Genomic DNA, 20,263 nt, shown 5'->3' with positions numbered 1-20,263 from the left:
GATGTATCGTGGTCTGTGACTACGGTCTGCCACGTTCAGAATAAGGTTGTTTCGCGTCCGATGCATCGCCGATGTAATTGATGTGCCTGGCCGCTCATTCCGCTCCTAGGACCCGAGGGACTGTATGTAAGTAAATTGGCCATCTTTATCAATTTCATGGTGATTTGAACGTTGTTCACGCTGAAGTCTCGACCGACAAGCATCCAGGGCGACCGAAACGCGCGTATTCGCGGTTTGCGAGTGTCCTTTGGTGTTTTGCAGGCAGAAATCACGTCCGCGACGTGATGACGCGATGATTTGCCGTAACAAACCCATCATCTATATCTGTCAAAATGGCCTCGACGTCATCTCTTATGACGGATGTTAAAACCTGTGGCTCCGGTGATTACGATAACAGCGGCGAGAACGATGAGACGAGAAGTCGCCTTCGCACTATCCAACACTACGGTAACCGCTGGCCCTGCTTCAAGGGCGCAATGTGGGACACTGTACATATGTGGGAGCCGCAATCACGAATACGGTTCGCCTAAACAGATGTTACAGATATGGCCCGTAAATTAGGTTCCAATGGCGGACAGTGCACGGGGTTCTTGATGGTCACCCGAATCCTCGGATTCGCGAAGAACACGAAAACCGAGGGTTCGGCAACTGCGGATCTCGGGAGGGGCTGAGTTCAGGAACGTATCGACCATTCCCCGACATTCGTCCAATCATGAACTTACTTTCGATCGATAATGGCACGCTCCTGAATTGCAAGTCTTCCATCGCAGGGAGGGCGAGGCTGACAGGTGCCGAAACCCCGGCCCCCTGAATAGGGAAGTATTGGAGCCGCTCTCAAGCCTGTGATATGAGTAACAAGCCGCTCGAGAGACGAGGTTGGAATTTCTCTTCTCTTTCTCTCTCATTCGATCTCAGGATATTCTTCATTCTCTTTCTGTTCTTCGTCCTTCATTATTATTAAGTGCACTTATACACCCTCCTTCTAACTTTCCATTCTACACAGGCCAGTTTTCGGGCACTCCTTGATCGCAATGGCAGCCTCAGGGGATGGAAAAGACGAAAAAATTGAATTCGTACTTTACAGATACGATCCCTCGTTGGCGGCAGCTATTATCTTCACGTTGATTTTCCTCGGCATCACAGGATTCCACACCTACAAGCTAGTTACCACAAAGACATGGTTTTTTGTATGCTTTGTGATCGGAGGATACAGTAAGTGATGGCTCATTGAACGTCTCGGAAGAGAAGCATATTAACTTTAGATTTAGTGCAAGTAATTGGTTATGCCGGTGTACGTTGGCCTTCTCGATCTACAGAACATCGTGCTCACCCACACAATTTATTAGAGAGCCGTTTCTGCCACACAGAGCCCCGACTGGACAACCCCTCCGTACGTCACGCAGACGATATTTCTCCTCATCTCGCCCTCTCTATTCGCTGCAAGCATCTACATGATTCTCAGTCGCGTCATTCTCGTCGTTGACGGCGAGCACTGCTCCCCGATCCGACGCGTCTGGCTGACCAAGCTATTCGTCCTCGGAGACGTCTTGTCGTTTCTGATGCAAAGCGGAGGTAAGCAGCTGCGTGGCCCACGCTCAAAACATTCTTTTAAACTGCGAAAACAGGCGGCGGCATGATGGCCGGTGGTACTCTCGATGCCATGCACAACGGCGAACGAATCGTCATACTGGGTCTCATTGTGCAGATCATCTTCTTCACTCTCTTCGCCGTTACGGCGGCCCTGTTCCACAGACGATTCGCGCGTAGCGTCGCTGCGAGGGTTTCGGCCTCGAACATCCCGTGGCAGAGGTATCTGACAGTCCTCTATGTCGCGTCTGGGCTCATCATGGTTCGCTCGCTCTTCCGCCTAATCGAGTACATCCAGGGCAACGCCGGCTTTTTCATCTCGAGGGAGGTCTTTCTTTACCTTTTTGATGGCGCGTTAATGTTTTTGACCATGGGTATATTTGCCTGGCAACATCCTGGGGAGCTCAATGCTTTGCTGGAAGGGATTCCTGGCAAGCATGGCTACCGCTTGGATTCAGTGGGGTAAAGTAAAGGTTTGAGGCGGACATAGGGCTCAAGACGACAGAGTGTGCAACTTGTGGCGTCTGGTGGATTGAGAAACCGACTTTTGTAGTCGACGTATATGCTTGCCGATGGGGACGACAATGGCATCAGCTGAGAATCATTGCTTTACACCAACAACACCTTCTCATATGAGGCATTGGAATTACTCTGAAACCCTAAGAACCAGCTTCTCCCCGCTGACCTCCTTGTTCCTCAACAGCTTGAGCCCGTTCTCAACCCGTTCAAGAAGGTTCTGTCCCTCCACCACGCGGTGCGGGTTTGGCCGTATGACGCCCTGTTCCAGGAGTGTTGGCACAATCTCCGATTGCATCTTCTCCTTGAATTCCTCATTCTGTGTCAACGTTAGCGGATTATCGCATCACGACAAATAAAACTAAACCCACTCACCTCAAGGTAGAAATGCGTCCTCACGCCCGAGACCTCAACACCCTCCTCCCACTTCCCGACGGAAAGCTCCGCCGGGCTGGTCATCTGATACTCTGGCGCCTCCGTCTCGCTCGCATCTTTGATGATGACAGGCAGCATAACAGCAACCTTGGACCCGCCGCCAGCAAGCTTGGTGATCGGCTGCAGCGTCCCCGTCAGGTGCCCGATGCAGTCAATGGCGTACGGGACCGGCTGCCCTCCGAGATGGGCGCGGATTTGCTCGACGACGTCAGCGTCGCGGTAGTCGAAAGTCGTCTTCGCGCCAAGCTCCCGCAGGTACGCGTGGTTCTTCCTGCTCGCGACGGCGATGAGATTCGTGTAGCCCCAGTGTCGCAGAATCTCAATGGCGTACATGCCCACACTTCCCGCGCCGCCCCAGAGCAGAATGGGCTTCTCGGCCTCGGGCGGTGTCCAGTCGGCGGGGCGGGGCCACGGCAGCGGTAGTCCGAGGTCGTGTACGACAGTGTGGAAGACGGTGATGACGTGGTCCTGCGCCGTGACAGCCTCCTCGGGCTTGAGGTTCTTCGGCACACGGCCGACAAGAAACGACGGCACGGTCACATAGGTTTGTAGCGCGGCTTCTTTGCCGCCGTCGACATTGCGGAATGAGTAGCCGACGACTGGGTTACCCAGGCTGAGTTCGGGCCCCGTATGCGGGCCGGGGCCGACGGCGGCGACGGTGCCGGCAAAAGTGTCACCGAGGATGTACGGATAGCTGTCTATGACGAGACCGCCGTCGGCCTGATGAATATGGTAGGGCGCGATGGAAGCCCAATCGACCTTGACGACAACTTCACCCGCTTGAGGCTCGCGGGTCGGGACGTCAAGCAGGGTCAGCGGCTGGCGGGGGGCCTGAACGGCGACGGCAGGGTGTGTTGCTGGAAGGGTCATTGTGACGTCAAGCTATGTAGGATGAATGTAGTTGAGAGAGAAGTTATCACTGGAAAGAGTGTCTGTTGAGCGTCGATCTAGAAGTGGCAGAATGAAATGTATATAGATCATATATATACCCGAATACTCCAGTAGACGCTCATGCGCCTGGACCCTGACAAACGTGCTGGGCATGCCATTGTTTGTCAGCGCGAGGAGAGCTCCGTGGCGATCTTTCAATGAATCCAAAGAAGACAGCACAGCATTGGACCATGATGTGCGAGAAAGGTGTAAGCCGGTACAACCTGGGTCCCCTCCTCGGTTAGCGGCATCCCACGGTCGCTCTCATGTGCAGGATGGTGTTTTGTGGTTTGCTGTGAAGGCCAGCCACAGTGTGGAAGGGTTGCTCAGCTCCTGGTGTTCATGTCATTCATGTCAGCAACAGGAGGGCGACAGCGGATGGTTGTCTGAATCCTGGACTGAGGCTCATGCCAGCTTATTTTGATGGTGGGAGCCTCCATTGGCATTTCAGATACCCATGTGGGAGGATAAGCACCACCATGGCTTCACTGGCTGTGAATTGTTGGGGTACAATGTTGTACACCACCTGTGAGGGGTCCATGGAAGTCTGGACTTTTCGGCTCACAGCAGTCGTCAGACAAGCTGGGTCGTCATGATCTGGGGCTCAACTTGAGTCCATCTGCAGTGGTTGCAGGCATATGAATTTGAAACCTATTCATCGCTTCACTTTGGGGATTTTGCATCTGTCAGTACCCTACTGAGAGTCACCATTTCCTTGAGCTGCTGAGGTCAATGGGGCCAAGGCTAGGAGTCAGCGACAGTCGACAGGGACTGACGGCCTGCCAGCACAACAAACCAGGATATCCAAACCAGAACGAGCGTCCAGACCAATTGACGGCTCGAAAGGAACTGTGACTCTCTTGTGAGCTATGTCTTGGTCGCCTGGTATGACCTTGGCTCCAGCAATAGGCTGATAGAACGGAACCATCATGAGCGGGTACCATCGGATCAGGCCCAAGTGCCGTCGGTCGCATCGGCGCGCGCCCTTTGAAGACATGTCTGCCCCTCATTCACGTTGGAGTCACAGAGCATGGTGCGAGTCACCGTATCTCCCATCGCTTTTGGTCCGACGTCGGCTGGCTTGGAGCCGGCGCGGACAAATGCTTAAATATAATGCCATTTCATCGGGGCCTCTGACTAGGTCGATGGCTTCCAATCCATTCGAGATCACCTTTGTGAGAAGACCCAGATCCGCATTTGCATGAACACGACTTCAAAAATGGTCTTCAACGAGTCGTCCACGGCGAACCCTGCGCCTCCTGGCTCACAGTCGCAGGGGGAAGGCGTCCCAATCTCGTCTCTCAGCAAAATGAAACTCGACGGCCCCCGAGACTTCGGCAAAGGCCTCAGGGACGAGTTCTGCTTCGATCCTGAATGGAGGAACATGAACAATGGTAAGTCGCCTGGCCCCTCGCCCGGCCCCTTGCCCCTCGCCCGGCCCCTTGCCGGGCCAAGAGGCTCGTTCTAACAAACGCCCAGGGTCCTTCGGCTCAACACCGCGCGTCATCAAGGAGAAGCAGTTTGCGCTGCAGCTCCGCGCCGAGGCCGTGCCGGATCTCTACACCCGCTACGAGTACCCGGCGCACCTCGACGCGGCGCGCGCCGCCCTCGCCGCGCACCTCCACGCGCCGGTCGAGACGATCGTGCTCGTGGCCAACGCCACGACGGCCGTCAACGTGGTGCTGCACAACCTCGTCTGGGACCCGTCGGGCCGCGACGAGATCATCTCCTTCTCGACCGTCTACGGCGGCTGCGGCAAGACCATCGACTGCATCACCGACACGAAGCCGCTCGTCGCGCAGCGCGTCATCGAGCTGCGCTACCCGGCCGACACGGACGCCGCCATCGTGCAGCGCTTCCGCGCCACCGTGGCCGCGGCGCGCGCCGCCGGCCGCACGCCGCGCCTCGCCCTCTTCGACACGGTCTCGTCCATGCCGGGCGTGCGCTTCCCCTACGAGGCCGTGACGCGCGCGTGCCGCGACCTCGGCGTCCTGAGCCTCGTCGACGGCGCCCAGGGCGTCGGCATGATGCCCCTCGACCTCGCCGCCCTCGACGCCGACTTTGTCCTCTCCAACTGCCACAAGTGGCTGCACGTGCCGCGCGGCTGCGCCTTTCTCCACGTGCCGCTGCGCAACCAGCACCTGCTGCCCTCGACGCTGCCGACGAGCCACGGGTACGTGTCGCCGCGGCCGTCGGCGAGGATGAACCCGCTGCCGCCGCGCGAGGTGGGCAAGTCGGCGTTTGAGGAGAACTTCCAGTTCGTCGGCACCGTCGACAACACCTCGTTTCTCATGATCAAGGATGCGCTCGCGTGGCGGGACAAGGTCCTCGGCGGGGAGGAGCGCATCGTCGCGTACCTTTGGCAGCTGGCCAGGGAGGGCGGCAGACGGGCAGCCGAGATTCTCGGGACGGACATTATCGAGAATGAAGCTGGCACGCTGACGAAGTGCGGCCTCGTCAATGTCTGGTTGCCCGTGAGGACGGCTGACGGCGAAGGGGACGGCGCCGTCGTGTCAGCGGCCGAAACGGCGCAGGCACTCGCGTGGGCGCAGAAATGGCTCGTCGACGAGAAGAAGACGTTCATTCCCATTTCTGTGCACACGGGCAGGTGGTATGCGCGCCTCAGCGCGCAGGTCTACCTCGACATGGAAGACTTCGAATGGGCCGCTCATCGACTCAAGGAGGTCAGCGAGGAAATCAGCAAAGGAGCCTTCAGATGAAGCCCCCCCAGCTTCCTGCGGTTTCATGATATAGTATACATCCCCAGATTAATCAAACAACATGGTTCGCTCCACGTTCAGAAACCAAAAACGCTGTGCTGCCAAATAGAGTTCCTCCGCATCACATCCCCAACGAGACCGGGGCCAGTCCTCCGTCGGCAATCGCCGCTCCCTCCGATCAATATCGAGGTTATTCAAGCCGCGTCCGTGATTGGGTACCAAGCTTCCGCGACAACGCCTTGCAAGGGTCAGGGGTCAAAACGAGCCAAGGGGAATTGCTGTGTACATGTCAAAGAGGACTGACATCCGAGTGCTCGCAAACAGGATCCAAAGCAGGGCCCCTCATCGGTACAATGTATGTGTGGATTGGCAAGGAGGGACTGGGTCCTCGGCTATATACGTCCCTTGAAGATATGTACACTAGAACAGCATTGCCAGGCTTCACTCGCCGGGGGTCCTTTGTTATGCCCCGAGCGCTTCACCCGCCCCTCGTGACAGGCACAGGCTTGAGTGCCTTCTCAACGTCTCGCAACGGCCCTCAGGGCAGGCACTGGCTGTAGTACTCGCTCGAAACCTTGCACGTGCCCGACGCGCACGTCGTAGGTCCCGTCCAGCCGATACCGCCGCACTGTCCCCAGAGCTGGGCCGAGCCGCCGCCGCCGGACGAAGGAGGAGGCGAGCTTGGGGGCGGGGTCGAAGGGGGAGGCGTCGAGGGGGGAGGTGTCGAGGGGGGCGGGCTGCTGGGCGGCGGGCTGCTGGGCGGCGGACTGCCGGAGCAGGTGATGGGCCTGGGGCCGGGGATGGCGTAGGTGCGGCCGCCGTTGTCGGGCTGGCCAGTGTTGCCGTAGATGGAGACGAGGACACCGGGGTCCGTGGCCGAGTAGGCGCCGGGGAAGGAGACAAAGTTGGAACCCGTGTTGCTGCCCGAGCCGGTGACGCGGATCCTGGGCTTGTTAGCTGATGCTGTGACAGACTCATGTGGTGACGTTGGCAGGCGGTAGACGTGACGGTGAAAAAATGGACAGGCAGGGGAGGAAGACAGGGGAACATACTGGGCACACTCAAAGTAGAACTGGGCCTCGCCGCGAACGCTTGCGCCGTGCAGGGCCAGCAGCTCAACACGCATGAGGTAGTCGCCCGGCGCAACACAGGTCGGCAGGTCAAAGTAGTACCAGCCACCGTTGGAGATCATCGTGTCGACAGCCCACTTGCCGCCGCTGAGGCCGTTCTCGGCGACCTTGAACCACTGCAGGCCCGTCGACGAGGCCGAGGCCGCGTTGGCGACCTTGGCGAGGTAGACCATGATGGGGCCCTTGTGGGAGGCGGCGATGGGGTGGTCGGGATCGTTGGAGCCCTGGGGTCCGCCGATGACGTGGCCCCACCAGGCGCCGACGCGGGCGCCGGCGGGCACGGTGAGGATGTTGTTGTCCTTGTACTGGATGTTCTTGTTGCAGGCAAAGTCGGCGTCGTTGACGTTCTGGACCGGGTTGTTGCTCGAGGGGGCGCGCACGCCCTTGAGCTGGCCCTGGTCAACACCGTTGACGGAGACCTTTTGGAAGATGGCGTGGCTCGTGGCCGTGGCCGCGAGGGCAAGGAGCGTGAGAAGCTTCATGGTGAAGAAGGAGAGGAGGAAGGAAAGTGATTCTGGGTGAGAAGACCTTCTTTCTGCTGCACCATCGTTGGAACCTTCGTGCCATGCTCTCTATTTATGATCTGCGCACCCGGAGAAGCTTGTTCATCGAGTTCGCCTGGTCGTGCGATCCAGGGCAGCGGTACATGTCGATCCGGGAGTTGCTCCTTTCAGACACGGATGCAACCACAGCTGACACGGCTGGTTCTGTCAACCACGGTACTCGCCTTGACATCTGGGGCAACGTCCTTGACTGAGCGGCTAGGCCCCCGGGCTAAACAAGCCTTGTCTGGGGCAAACCCCCTCCATCATCTAGCTGGGCCACCCGTGCGGCGGCGGTTCGAGCAAGGTCAGCCAAATCGCTTAGCTTACCTTGACCTGCCCAATCTGTTCGGCGTGACTCCGATAGGTCGTACCAAGAAACAAGGCCAGACGACGGCTTCTCTCGTCCGGTAATTAAATCAGGAGACCCGAAAAGCCTCTATGATCGGGCCGAGATCCAGCGCGATAAGCGGCTGGATATTGTCAACAGCACACAGAAGGCGGGGAGGCGAGAGAGCATGTGGCGTGCTTGCGCGCAGGCAGCCCATGGCGGGTGCCGGCCGTGCAATACTTCATCGGTGGCACCAACTTGTATAGAACGGACAGGAAATGAATGTCCGAAGTCCCGAACAGGACGGTGGCCAGTCGTCACAGCAAGTAGCCGTCTATGCGCAAGAGAGAAGTCTGGTCGTGTAAGCAAAGCAGGCCAGAATAATGTGGCAGGGGTCAAACGTCGTGTATCACCACTGACATTGCCGCACTGCAATGTCACCATGCTGCAGGCTGCAACGGCTTGTGTAATAGAATGAATTGGTCATCAACCCTGTTCGGGCGGTAACTCCAGCGTGTATCCAAGATAGCCCTTCATATCTACCGATAATGCAATGCCCACAAAGACACCGATGTCCCCAGCACGTGTCATCCGACGCAAATGACAAGAAACCAAATCCATTCGCCATCCCGTACAAAATTTCCAAGTAGGGTCTTGACCCTTGAACTCCCAGCGCGTCACATTCTGCGTGACAAAAATAGTACTCAAACGCCCGAGGCCTTGGCCTGGACAACCAATAGATCAGCCTTGATATTCTTGGCGATCAAGTTCGCCGCGGCAGCGCCGAGGCAGTCCTTGACCTCGTCGCCGACGTACTTCTCGGCGCGGCGGCCGAGGACAACCAGGTTCTGCCAAGTCACTTCCTTGGTGTCGACACGAATCTCCTCCTTCGCGCGGCTGAGCACCACCTCGGCAGGGTTCGCTGCCGTCACAGCCTCGTACTTGATGCGTGCTGCGACCGACCTGTCCGCATTGGTCGAGATGAACGACGGCACGTCGTCGTCGCTGGCATGCGCCGAGTCGGCCGAGACATGAATGATCGTGGCGGTGGCATCCTGCTTCTCGCAGAGTTGAAGAACAAGCATCAGGGCAAAGTCGTCATCGTGGCCTCCGAGGTAGGGGAAGAAAATGTGGTGAGACCGGTTGGTGACGGGAATGGCGGGTATGTCGTCGTGGAGGTCGCTGAATGAGTAGGCTCGCATAAGCTTGGAGCGCTCCTGCTTTGGCTCGGCTGTAGGCTGCGTGCTGTTGCCTTGAGGGAAGAAAATGGCAATATTGTGTTGCGTCGACGCGAATATCGACTTGACAAAGTTGATGTAGGTAGTTGATGTCAGCTTGCTCTCCGACGTGGCAAATTGCGAGTCGGTCAAGCTGCCCGTCTCGCTCCAGGGCACCAGCAGAAGGTCGGACGAAATGTCGGACGACTTGGCGAGCAGGGCTTCTGTGAATCGAGTCTCGGGCATGACGGCCACCTCACCGGAGACGGCAATCTTGAGGAATTGGCCGACAGTGCGGAAAATGTTGACGACAGAGTCATTACGGCTGTACTCATAGACCTGCGAGACAGTCATGACAGAGGAGTCACGATCCGTCAGAGCCATGAGACGTAGACCGTGGGCCTTGACAGCTGGCTGAATGGCATGGGCCTCGGACGAGGCCGCCGTCTTCTCATCAGCTGCCGTCTGCTGGCCGAGGGGCGCGGGCTTGCCAAAGAGAGACACGAGGTTGAGCATGGAAGGCATGTTGTCCAGGCGAAGATAGACGAGCACGCGACGGACCCGCGTCGTCGCAGGCTTGACCGCGGCGCTGTCCGAGCCTGATGCAGCCGAACCCAGAGGCGCGCCTGTGTCCCAGTCAATCTCGCCACGCTTCCACGCCGCAAGCTTCTTCTGATACGAAGGCGGGTAGAGGAAGGAGACGATGGGCGTCGTCGCAAAGGTCGTGAGCAGGGCCATGACGACGAAAATGGTGAATGTCCTGGTGCTGAGAATCCTAGCCTGCAGACCAATGTTCTACGCCATGTAAGCAAGGTAACGTGCAGTCGAAGAGGGTGCAGTGCTTACCAAGACGATGAGCTCGACAAGGCCCTTGCAGCTCATGAGGGCGCCAATAGTGAACGACTCGCGCCACACGAGGCCGTTGAGGCGGGCAGCGACGGTAGCACTCATGACCTTGGCGAAGAAGGCCGTCAAGGTGACGGCGGCGACGTAGCCCCAGGCGATGCCGCTGTCGAGGAGACCAATGTCCGTCTTGAGACCAGACAGGGTGAAGTAGAGCGGCAGGAAGATGGCGCCAATCAGATCCTCGAGCTTTTCGGTGACCTTGATGTTGAAGCTGTTCTCACGGGGCAAGATCAGGCCGACCATGAAACCGCCGAAAATGGCGTGTACGCCGATGATAGCCGTGAAGAATGCCGAGGCGAGGGCAATGAGCAGAATCAGGGAGATCATGCTCTGCGAGGGTCCATCCTCAATATTGCCGGTCCTGCGTAGGAGCCACAGGAGGGCTGGCTTGACAGCGTACATGAGGAAGAGCATGAAGCCGGCGCAAGACAGCAGAATCCATACGGCCGTGAGACCACTGCCGGCGTTGGCGAGGGCGACGCAGAGGGCGAGCAGGATCCAGCCTACGTGCGGTGAGACAAAAGTCAGTGTGGTTCCTCTCCCCCACCGTTGATTCGCCGCGACCTGTCACTCACCAACGACATCGTTTGCGACACCAGCCGCAAGCGTAATGACACCAACGGACGTGTCGAGGAGCTTGAGCTCGGTCAAGATACGGCAGAGCACAGGGAAAGCCTGGGAGACCATGATCAGCACTGCGGACTCGGGGCGCAGAAGGGGTGGCAAAGAGCGGGGCGCAAGACGCACCGTGATGGCAATGGCAACACCAACGAAGAGCATGTAAATGGGGAAGTCGATGTGCAGGATACCGGGATCGTCCGAGAACTGGTTGTAGATGCCCCACGCCAAGGCACATCCCATGCCGAAGGGAAAGGCGAGACCAGCAACGGAGACGGAGGTGGCGATGCGCCAGTTGCTCAGCAGGAAACCGACGTCCGTCTCCATGCCGATGATGAAGAGATACAGCACGAGACCGACGTTGGCGATCAGTGTGAGGTTCGGAATGGATTCGGAGGGAAAGATGGCATCGCGGAAGCCTGGTATACGACCCATGACGGAAGGGCCCAAGACGATACCGCCTATGACTTCTGCGATGACGCGAGGCTGGCGGATTTTGGCGAGGGGCCAGTGGAGGGCGTGGCAGACGATGAGGATCATGCCGGCCTGGGTTGGGCACGCACGCGTCAGTTTTGGTCCGGGGTTTTGGTGGCAACTCGCGCATGGGCGCCTACCTGGATGATGAAGATGACGATGGGATCATTGGGGTTGTACTCGGAGGGATTGGCGCCCTCAATGACGCCGCCCTGGGGAGGCGCTCTGTTGCCGTCGTCCGACATGACGGGGGATGGTGGCCGCGGCGGCCTTGGGCAGAGGGCTCGGCGATGCGAGTTTGCTGTGACGGGTCGGGAGGGTGGACAGACGGTAGGATGCAAGACGACAGAGGGCCGACGTGCCAACAACGACCGGGAAGAGCGGGCGGTGGAAGAGATAAAGAAGGGAAGCCAGCGGTTGGGACAAGATGGAGTACAAAGCCAAAATAAGCTCGAGTCAGCCAAGACTACGAGTCTAGCGCATGTGGCGCCAGATCGTGCCAAGACGAGGAAAGGACCCTTGGCCTAGGTGACCAGGTAGCACCAGAAGAAGGAGGGGGAGCACCAGAACAGGCGGGGGCAGGCGGCAGTGAGCAGGCACCTTGTCCAGGTTGTTGCTCTTTCAGCGCGCTCTCCCCTCCTTTTGCAGGGTAGGGGGGGCCGAGGAGTAGGCAGGCAAGCAAGGCAGGCAAAGACAGCGGGCTGGCAGGTGAGAGGGGAAGGCGTCCAGGCGAACAAGGGTTGGCGGGCAGGTGGAAGGGGGGCGATGGTGGAGAAGGTGGAGGCATGGAGGCGCATGCACATCCCGAAGCGCCCCCCCCCTCCTCCCCCCAATCTTGGGTTGCTATTGCTCATGTTCATGCTTATTCACTGGCTCCTCCTGCCTATCGCACCACGAAACAAACTCACTCCAAACGCCGGCACCCTTCAGTGTGGTACGAACTTGCCGTTGGGACGCCTGGGACGGTACCTTGGGGTGACAAGGTGAGCAGGCGAGGCGGTGCCCTCCAAGATCCTAGAGGGGCACGCCATGCCCTTCGGGCGGTGAGACAGTGGCATGTGGTATGGCCGCGTGCACCAGAAGGCTAGCCCAGCCCAGCCCAGCCGCCCGGGACGTTCGAGGACAGGACGACTCTGTCTTTCCTTTTTGCTTGCTTTCTTAGGGACTGCTGAGCGCGGTTCTGTCTCCCTCGCTGTGCCATTCCTCAGGTACCTAGGTAGGTAAGGTAGCTACATACTGATCTCCCTCCCCCCAACCGAGCCTACCACTACGAAGGCATGCAGCAATCTGATCATCGTGCTGCACGTGCTTCTGAGCCACGCAACCCTGCAGCTGCCAATCCAGCCCAGCTCGTGTCGCCAAAGTCAGGTGTCGGTGAGCCCTGTAAAATGACGTCAAGGTCTCTGTGCAACCGCTGCACCGCTGCACTGCTGCAGCGCTGCTCTTCCACAACTGTCGGCCGCTGCCCCATTCCCCGACGACGCTAGGTATATCCTCCAACGCTAGGTACATCCTACGACGCTAGGTACATTACACCTACACAGCGCAACGACAAATGGCGACCCAAAACACCATCGGACTGTTTTCGCGGGTGGCACGAAATGGGCAAAATGCCAAGCCATGTAGGTTACAGATGCCCTCCCCACGCCTTCGTCCGTCACGAGCCTCACCATCGTCTCGCTGCACGTCAACCTTGACACGGTCGCGTCGTGGGTCTTGTGCCACTCGCCGCCCCCTTCAGATGACTGTCGGCCATCCCCGATGACCGACATTTCATCTGCCACGGCATCCATCACTCTTTTCTTTCTCGTCCGCTTGGTCTGGACGCTGGTGGGCCGGTGAGACAGCAGACGCCATCTTGCACGACACACATGGCCCAAGATGCCAGCCGCCGCGGCAAGAGTCGAGAGAGAGATGCATCGCTCACTCACACCCTCCCACGCACGCATTCAATCATCTCACTATCCGATGTTCCCCCTTGCCGATGTCGATGACACTCGGAATTTGTGTTGCGGGCGTCGACGAAGCCTAACGACCAAACACACTGCACTGGCCTGGTCAGAGTGGTGAGACGAAGAGAGCATGTGAGCCCCCTCCCTCCTTTCCAGTCGGGAACAGGTGCCTATCAAACATTGAAGTCGCAAACCCCGCATGTTGCGCCAGCCGTGGAGCATGAAGGCATGCACGAAGGAGCATGGGCCCCAACTTGCTCAACTTGGGGGCCTCCAAACCCTTCCCCTCCCCCTCCCTGGCCTCTCTCCGCGTGACTCGAATGTCGTGATCTGTCAGTTTCCTCCTCCAAGCCTCAGCCTCCCTCGACATCTCCCTCTCTGGCTCCGCCTCCCCGTCCTGTGTCTCGTTGCCCCCGACCGCCCCCGTCGTTGTCTTTCGCTCCACTCATGTCTTTCCTTGGCAGTCCCCAGATTCCTGATCTGAAGCAAGATCGAGCGAGGATCCAGCACGTTGTCTGTTATTATTGTTGGTCCATCCTTATTTGGGGGCAAGAGTGGTGCCTGTTTCACGGCTCATCACGCTGACCCGCCGCCTCGCTCTCGTGTCGCAATGCCGAGCAGTGATAGCTGTCCAGCTGCCTTTCGCTCCAGCATATCGCGGGGATCTGCATCCTGCCTGCAGGGCGGCTTTTTGGCTGGGCGACCCCTGAACATGCTCACCTGGTCGTCTGTGGCCGTGGTTCGTGGCGATTATCCTTGCCGCCCGACTCTGAAAGAGCCATCAAGGTCCGACACGATCAGCAATTTCGGATGCCAGGCCATAATCCCTGACACGAACAAGATCAGTCTACAATCTCAATATTGATTGTTGAGACGAATTGACACGGAGGGTAGAGAGGCGCGCCCTAGGTGGTGTGTCTCATACTTTCGTTTGACGTAAAGTACACCTGATGGACCCGCCAGCTTCAGCCTCACGTTTCAGCGCACCGATTTGCTCGGCTCCCTACAATCAGATCCTGGATGGGCTGGAAGCTCGAATTCGAGAATTCGATGCATGTCCCCAAATGGCACGTGGCAATCACCACCGCCATGTCCAGGTGCGGTGAGCCACTCGGTCTGCATCCTTAGGTGCAAGACCAAGACTGCCAATGGTAAGACTTCGCAATGAAGGAATATCTGACCACCACCCTCACAAGAGCATCAGTGAAATGGGCGTTTTTTTAAAGCCTGATACAAGAATACATCTCGTGAAAACGGTCCTTTTGATGCTTTGCTGGACAGCCTTGCGCAACGAATGGCATAGTCAGGGCTTTATGGACCAACTCGCTGAAGTACGCCTCTAAACCCGAAACATCACGTAATTCGAGCTTTTGGGGGCACCAAGAGCGACGAGATCTTGAGATGGGTTCAAGGCAAGGTGCCACAATATGCAGGGAAAGCACACCGCCAATAAGTAGAGTCTACAATGGCAGGTGAGGAGGATTCGGCTGCACATGGGCGAGCTTGTTGAAGGTTGTTTTTTAACCTCGATTCATACCTGAACCTTATCAAGGCCGGCAGCCCTCATGCATGCGCGGGCAGCCATGTGATGAAGGAGCGCAAGGCCTCGGTTCTCGTTTAATGTAAGTCTTATTTCTGGGCCTACGAGCTGCTCGGCGACCATTTCTTTGCTCGTATGCGACTATTTTCCTTGTGAACCTTTCAAAGTGCAGTTCGTCAGCAGGGCCGCTTCTCGTAACAGGAACAGCCAGACTATCAATCACCACAACTGGATCACAATAGCTCGGATCGCCTTCATAGAGGTCAATCATGACTACTACAACACTCTTGATTCTACACGCACATGAAGCGGAGTTCGGCACATACTGACCTACAAGTAACCAACTCCCAGATCCCGTTGGATGCTTGGAGTCCTCTGGGTTTTTCTTTTCTTTGGATATTGGGACAAATCATAACTTTACTTCAGGCAGTACATCTCTCGAGTAAGGCATGTCATCAATTGTCCGAGCAGCCCCATCATCATCAACATACCTACATAGCTGTATATCAGTCAAGCCTTTAGTTTTGGATGTTTCGCAAACCTACACAGTCTCACACACAGTAGCTTTGACCCCGACCAACTCCAGCTTTCCAGCATCCTACCATCAGTACTGCTCGCATCAACACGCCTCACATCATGCAGCACGCTATCATGCAGCACGCGGAACGTGTCGTGGGAGGTCAATTTTCTTTTATTGTATATATCCTCGCTGCCTCCAAGAACAAGCCCACAGGGCTCCAATGTTCAGAGTCTCACAGACAAATATGCCAAGGCTGTCCTGCGGCCCCCGCGGAGTCCAGCCGCCTGGCAAAACCACGCTACGCCAATGCAATCCTCGCGAAGACGACCGCAATGCATACGGCGAACAGCTGCCCGAGCATCGCCACGCCATCTGGAAGTCCCAGTGGTTAATAGGTAAACTGAAGAGGGTGCACAAGAGAAGAGAGAGAGAGAGAGAGAGAGAAAAGCGGCAAGGCACAAAAACAGAGCAACGCGCGCTTCAAGCACGAGAGGTGGGACGGCTGCGCTTACACTTGGCACGGCGGGTGGACGAGGCGCCGCTGGGGGTCTCGCTGGCCAGCGCCGTCGAGGAGCTGGTGGCGGTGGCGGAGGCGTCGGAGGCTACGCCGGAGGTCAGGTCGTCGGGGGCGGTGCCGTTGCCGCCGGGGCCGCCGGAGGGGGGGCTGCCGTCGGGGGGGCCGCCGGAGCCGCCGCCGCCGCCGGAAGCCGAATTGGCGACACCACCCTCCTCGTAGAGGAAGACGGCAGGGGTGACCTTGGATGACTCGGTGGTGTTGATGCCAAAGGCGAGCCAGGCGAAGAGGCCATCCTCGGCCGAGTCGCCGAGCAGTGTGTACTCCATCAGAGGGTCAACGCCCTCGGTATCAGCCTCTTCAGAGAGAATGCTGTCTTCGGTGTTCAGAGTCATGTCTTGGGTGTTCTCCGAGTAGGGAGAGATCTTGTCGACAGCGTCAATGAGATCTTGGTCGAAGAAGGCCTGGCCGACGTGGCTGGCGTAGACGTCGTTGCCGAGAGTCTGGTTGGCGAGGAGAGTGGCGTTGGTGTGCGCCATCAAGTGAATATGGGTGGCGCGACCAGTGTAGTGACCGGGGAAGAGAGACTCGAACTGGGCGACGCCGTCGCTGTCGGTCTCCTGGATCCCGCGAAGCCAGGTGTTGTCGATGTTGCTCTCGTCAGACGAGTCGCCGTTGCCGTTGGCAATCACGCCGGAGTACACGCCGGTGGAGTTGCAGTGCCACATTTCGAGGTACACATTGGGGACGGGCTCGCAGGTGTCGACATCAATGACCTGGTAATCGAGGACGATGTTGACTCCCTCCTGCTCTTCAATGATGTTGCGACGAACATACTCACCACCAACGTCTGTTGAATGTTAATCCTGAACGAGCCGGAGGCTGTTTTACCCGCGACTCACAGTAAGGACCCTGCGTCACCTCAGGAGTGAGAACACAGGAGTTTTGGCCGCTGAACAGAGTATCCGCATCCGTGTTGATGGTGTAGCCAAGCTCGGTCTTGTTGTGACTGGTAGCCAAGACGGTATCGACATCGCGCTTCTTCTTCAGAGCGACTATTCCATGTCAGATGTTTGAAGCACAAAGCGGCACTGGTACGGTCAACTCACGCTTCTCACGGGCATCCTTGAGAAGGGCAGCGCGACGTTCAATGTTGCGCTGCTCAACACCGCGAGCACGAAGCTTGGCGGCGCAGTGAGCGAGGGAAGCTCGCTCAATGTTTCCGAGAAAGGCGCGGCGCTCCGCAATCTCCTCAGAAAGATCGTGGCCAGGATGGGCAGCCGCCTGAATGGAAAGGAGGGCAATGCCCGAAGCGACAGAAGTCAGACGCATGTTGGCGAAAACGTAGGGTTGCGATGGTGAAGTCTCAAGAACGAACAAGAAAAGGCGTTGAAAATCAAGAAGCTGGCGATATGGTGTGTGAGAGAGAAGGAGACGGAGAGCTGTGGTGCTGAAAAGAAGGTTTAACGATTGAGAGCTGAAAACTTAGTCTGCTATATACTGATTCTTCGACGACTTGCCAGTCCTCCCTTCCCGTCCTTTGACGTCAACCCAGATTGCTGTGCTACGCAACCAGCACCAGGACGCGTCGCCCTCTCCGGGCATAAGTTGAGCCTCATGCAAGGCGCAGCTCTGCCGAGGGGCTAGAAGCCGCGTTGTCGTTGCCCCATCATGGGGTTCAGATGCTTGCAAATGCCGTTGGCATGTTTCGACCTTCAGGTTCTCGGATCAGCCCCGCCACAAGCTTTCGGTATGTGGGCGGTTGTTGGCCTGTCATCCGATCGAGCCTTTCCCAATCAGTTAGTGCCCCCGGAGTTTTTGAGTCGGGGCTTTCCTGAATAGGACGTAGATGCAGCATACGTAAGCTGTTCAGGGGCTTTAGCCTTGACTCGCGGTCTCCTTTTCTCAGCACCATCATCCACTGCTGTGCAATTCTAGCGCATTCATGACTTGCGTAAGCCTTAAATTGTACGTCTTGAGGAGGCGCGGCTAGGTTTTGCTGATTTCACCTGCAGTACTAGAGGTTACCGAGGGACAGATGAACCATGCGCATGTGGCCAAGGCTTACCCCACGTCGGGATCATCTCAACTGGCCCTTGGCGGAAGCTCGAGCAATCGAGTATCGGCACGGAAGGGTCTAAATGAGGATCAGGAGCTCCATTCACCAGCCAAGTCAGCCCTGTACCCTTGCATAATTCATCACACTTGGTATCATCATTGTTGTTGCAAGCCAATAGGCACCTGCACATTGTAATTTGCTTGATCTGTTGTGGTCGACTCGTCGTCATCCTAGATTACGACGTTGTCTGTTGTGGGGTGAGGCTGCTGTGTCTAGGGATTCAACATGCATTGTCAAAATTTTTATGCTTGCTGAACCGCCAGTTGAATGTATTTACCATGTTTTTCAAGTCATGCCTTTGCGATCTGATCGTTCTCCTAGACAGGATGCGGTGGAAAAAAGCGACGCGCGGTTCAGAGGCCTCCTCTTGTTCAGAAACTGATGGTAATGTCGTGATGGGGGTCGTCACGTATCAACGCGCCCGTGTCTCCATGCTGTTCAGCTGGCAAAATATTCATTTGGACAGTCGGATGCAGCTTATCATCTCATGAGAATGGGTCAAGAAATGGGTCAACAATGAGGCCATGGTCCATCCTCGTTCGTGTTGCATCGCGCAACACATATGTCCCAAAACGGTGTTACAGAGGGGCAAGTCCGATATGATCTCCTGGAAAGGAGATGATTTTAGAATTACCACCTCTAGTGCGATCTGCACACTTCATATCTATCTGAGATGCGACCTCCTCTTTGTATCCCTGCGGCTCGCTGGACATTGCAACTCTGACGTCTAAGCTTGACACTCATGCATAATCACCAAAGAAGATCTCGCTATGACAGAGCTTCATAACGCCACAAGCTACATTGGATTTGGCTAGAGCAACGGGGCTATTACAAGTGCCTGTACAAAGGGCGAAGGGCCCATCACTTGAGCAGAGGGGCTCAAAGCTAGGCCATCCGCAGGCTATTGTGCTGATTACTTCCACGCGCCATACCCTGTCATTCTCCATTCTTTCTGTTTCAGCGTCATGCGAGGTCTCTTCGTGTTGAAGGCCTAAACTGGTCGGAATTCAGGATCCTGAGACCGAAAATGCCTTCTGATCATGTAGTTCCTCAACTCGTTTGCCTCAGTCTCTTTGCAAATTAGATATTCCTCCGAAGATTCCGTTTCTATCGCTCATAAATAGTTTACTATACATTGCAATGTTCATGTTAGAGACACTTGACCGCTGCACATACTTTCGGCAGTGGACCAATTTCAGGCTGTAATGCTGATGCTGGCGTCGACGGTCAAACAATCGCATCATTATACCTCAGAATCGTGGCAATACTTCTGGTATCAACCATGTCTTCTCTACATGGCAGTGTTTATGCTGTGCTTGACAGATCAAACAGAGCTGGGCCTCAGCTGCCATTTACAACTGCCTTTAGTTTTCATCCCCTCCATAACAAAGGCCATGTCAACTGGCGTGTCAATGACTGTATCAGTTGGGTCGTCCACCTATGAAGAATTCGCATGCTACTTGTAACTGAGATGGGGATACTGTCGTCCCCAGAACGACCTAGTGGCAGCCTTAACGTGGTCGCAGGTGCCTTACAGGAGATATCCAGAATGATACATGTTAATCAACGTTGTTGATCCGAAGGGACCGCATTTATGGAGATATAAGCCCCCGGCCTATCGTAGATCACAAGTCTAACGCGTGTAGGGTAGAAGATGAGAGGTTTGAGGGATCATGCTCACACATGATCCAAAACAGTGGATGCCAGATCTGTGTCAAGTATAGGCAGTCATAAACCAGACACATCTTGAAATTGATTCAATATTCTCAAAGTATGTTTCCCGGTGCTGAGAGAAGACAAAAAGTTACACAAGATATTAGCAAGCGTGAAACTACTGTTCATTCCACAAAGTTTATCACTGGTGGAATGTGCGAATCATCGTTCACGCTTTGCAATTTTTCTAACTACTTTGACCCCTTGACCAACGAATTTGAAAAGACAGGCAAACATTGATAGCAAATCAACGAATTCGTATAAAGTCTCGACCTCCTCGAGACATGTCATGGAGAAGGTGGCAGCTACGGTGATATCTATGATCGCGAAATCAAATGGAAAGACATCCCCTGGACCAGCGATGACTGTTTTTCAAGGTGTGTATCCCCTTCACGTACGGCTCCACGTGAAATTGCGGTTCAGTACTGGCAAAGACGCCGACGGGCTTCAGCTTGATGCCAACGGATGGGAGTGGTGCAGGCCTGAGGATATGCTGTTC

The 20,263-nt window shown here is 56.4% G+C and overlaps 6 protein-coding genes across 6 annotated transcripts; 2 read left to right on the top strand and 4 right to left on the bottom strand.

The window, feature by feature from the left end:
- Nucleotides 1-332: 332 nt before the first annotated feature.
- Nucleotides 333-2,053, top strand: D7B24_006506 (uncharacterized protein; the record flags this gene model as incomplete). The annotated part of the gene is made up of 3 exons (XM_028640635.1): nucleotides 333-488; nucleotides 1,368-1,572; nucleotides 1,626-2,053. The coding sequence occupies 3 exons, from the start codon at nucleotides 333-335 to the stop codon at nucleotides 2,051-2,053; spliced, it is 789 nt and encodes a 262-aa protein (XP_028495141.1).
- Nucleotides 2,054-2,233: 180 nt separating this feature from the next.
- On the bottom strand, nucleotides 2,234-3,408 carry D7B24_006505 (uncharacterized protein; the record flags this gene model as incomplete). Its single annotated transcript, XM_028640634.1, has 2 exons — nucleotides 2,234-2,422; nucleotides 2,479-3,408. The coding sequence occupies 2 exons, from the start codon at nucleotides 3,406-3,408 to the stop codon at nucleotides 2,234-2,236; spliced, it is 1,119 nt and encodes a 372-aa protein (XP_028495140.1).
- Nucleotides 3,409-4,687: 1,279 nt separating this feature from the next.
- D7B24_006504 (uncharacterized protein) lies at nucleotides 4,688-6,188 on the top strand (the record flags this gene model as incomplete). Its single annotated transcript, XM_028640633.1, has 2 exons — nucleotides 4,688-4,862; nucleotides 4,948-6,188. The coding sequence occupies 2 exons, from the start codon at nucleotides 4,688-4,690 to the stop codon at nucleotides 6,186-6,188; spliced, it is 1,416 nt and encodes a 471-aa protein (XP_028495139.1).
- Nucleotides 6,189-6,726: 538 nt separating this feature from the next.
- Nucleotides 6,727-7,800, bottom strand: D7B24_006503 (uncharacterized protein; the record flags this gene model as incomplete). The annotated part of the gene is made up of 1 exon (XM_028640632.1): nucleotides 6,727-7,800. One exon carries the CDS (start codon nucleotides 7,798-7,800, stop codon nucleotides 6,727-6,729), a length of 1,074 nt encoding a protein of 357 aa, XP_028495138.1.
- A 1,095-nt stretch (nucleotides 7,801-8,895) lies between these two features.
- KHA1 (K(+)/H(+) antiporter) lies at nucleotides 8,896-11,651 on the bottom strand (the record flags this gene model as incomplete). The annotated part of the gene is made up of 5 exons (XM_028640631.1): nucleotides 8,896-10,203; nucleotides 10,255-10,817; nucleotides 10,890-10,989; nucleotides 11,062-11,478; nucleotides 11,547-11,651. The coding sequence occupies 5 exons, from the start codon at nucleotides 11,649-11,651 to the stop codon at nucleotides 8,896-8,898; spliced, it is 2,493 nt and encodes an 830-aa protein (XP_028495137.1).
- A 4,247-nt stretch (nucleotides 11,652-15,898) lies between these two features.
- On the bottom strand, nucleotides 15,899-17,264 carry D7B24_006501 (uncharacterized protein; the record flags this gene model as incomplete). Its single annotated transcript, XM_028640630.1, has 3 exons — nucleotides 15,899-16,782; nucleotides 16,835-16,987; nucleotides 17,042-17,264. The coding sequence occupies 3 exons, from the start codon at nucleotides 17,262-17,264 to the stop codon at nucleotides 15,899-15,901; spliced, it is 1,260 nt and encodes a 419-aa protein (XP_028495136.1).
- Nucleotides 17,265-20,263: the final 2,999 nt, after the last annotated feature.

This window comes from Verticillium nonalfalfae (genome assembly GCF_003724135.2).
Source record: "Verticillium nonalfalfae strain VnAa140/NRRL 66861 chromosome Unknown scaffold_47, whole genome shotgun sequence".
Classification (NCBI taxonomy): Eukaryota; Fungi; Ascomycota; class Sordariomycetes; order Glomerellales; family Plectosphaerellaceae; genus Verticillium; species Verticillium nonalfalfae.
The sequence above is the reverse complement of the archived record's forward strand: the minus strand, read 5'-3'. Positions and strand labels throughout refer to the sequence as shown.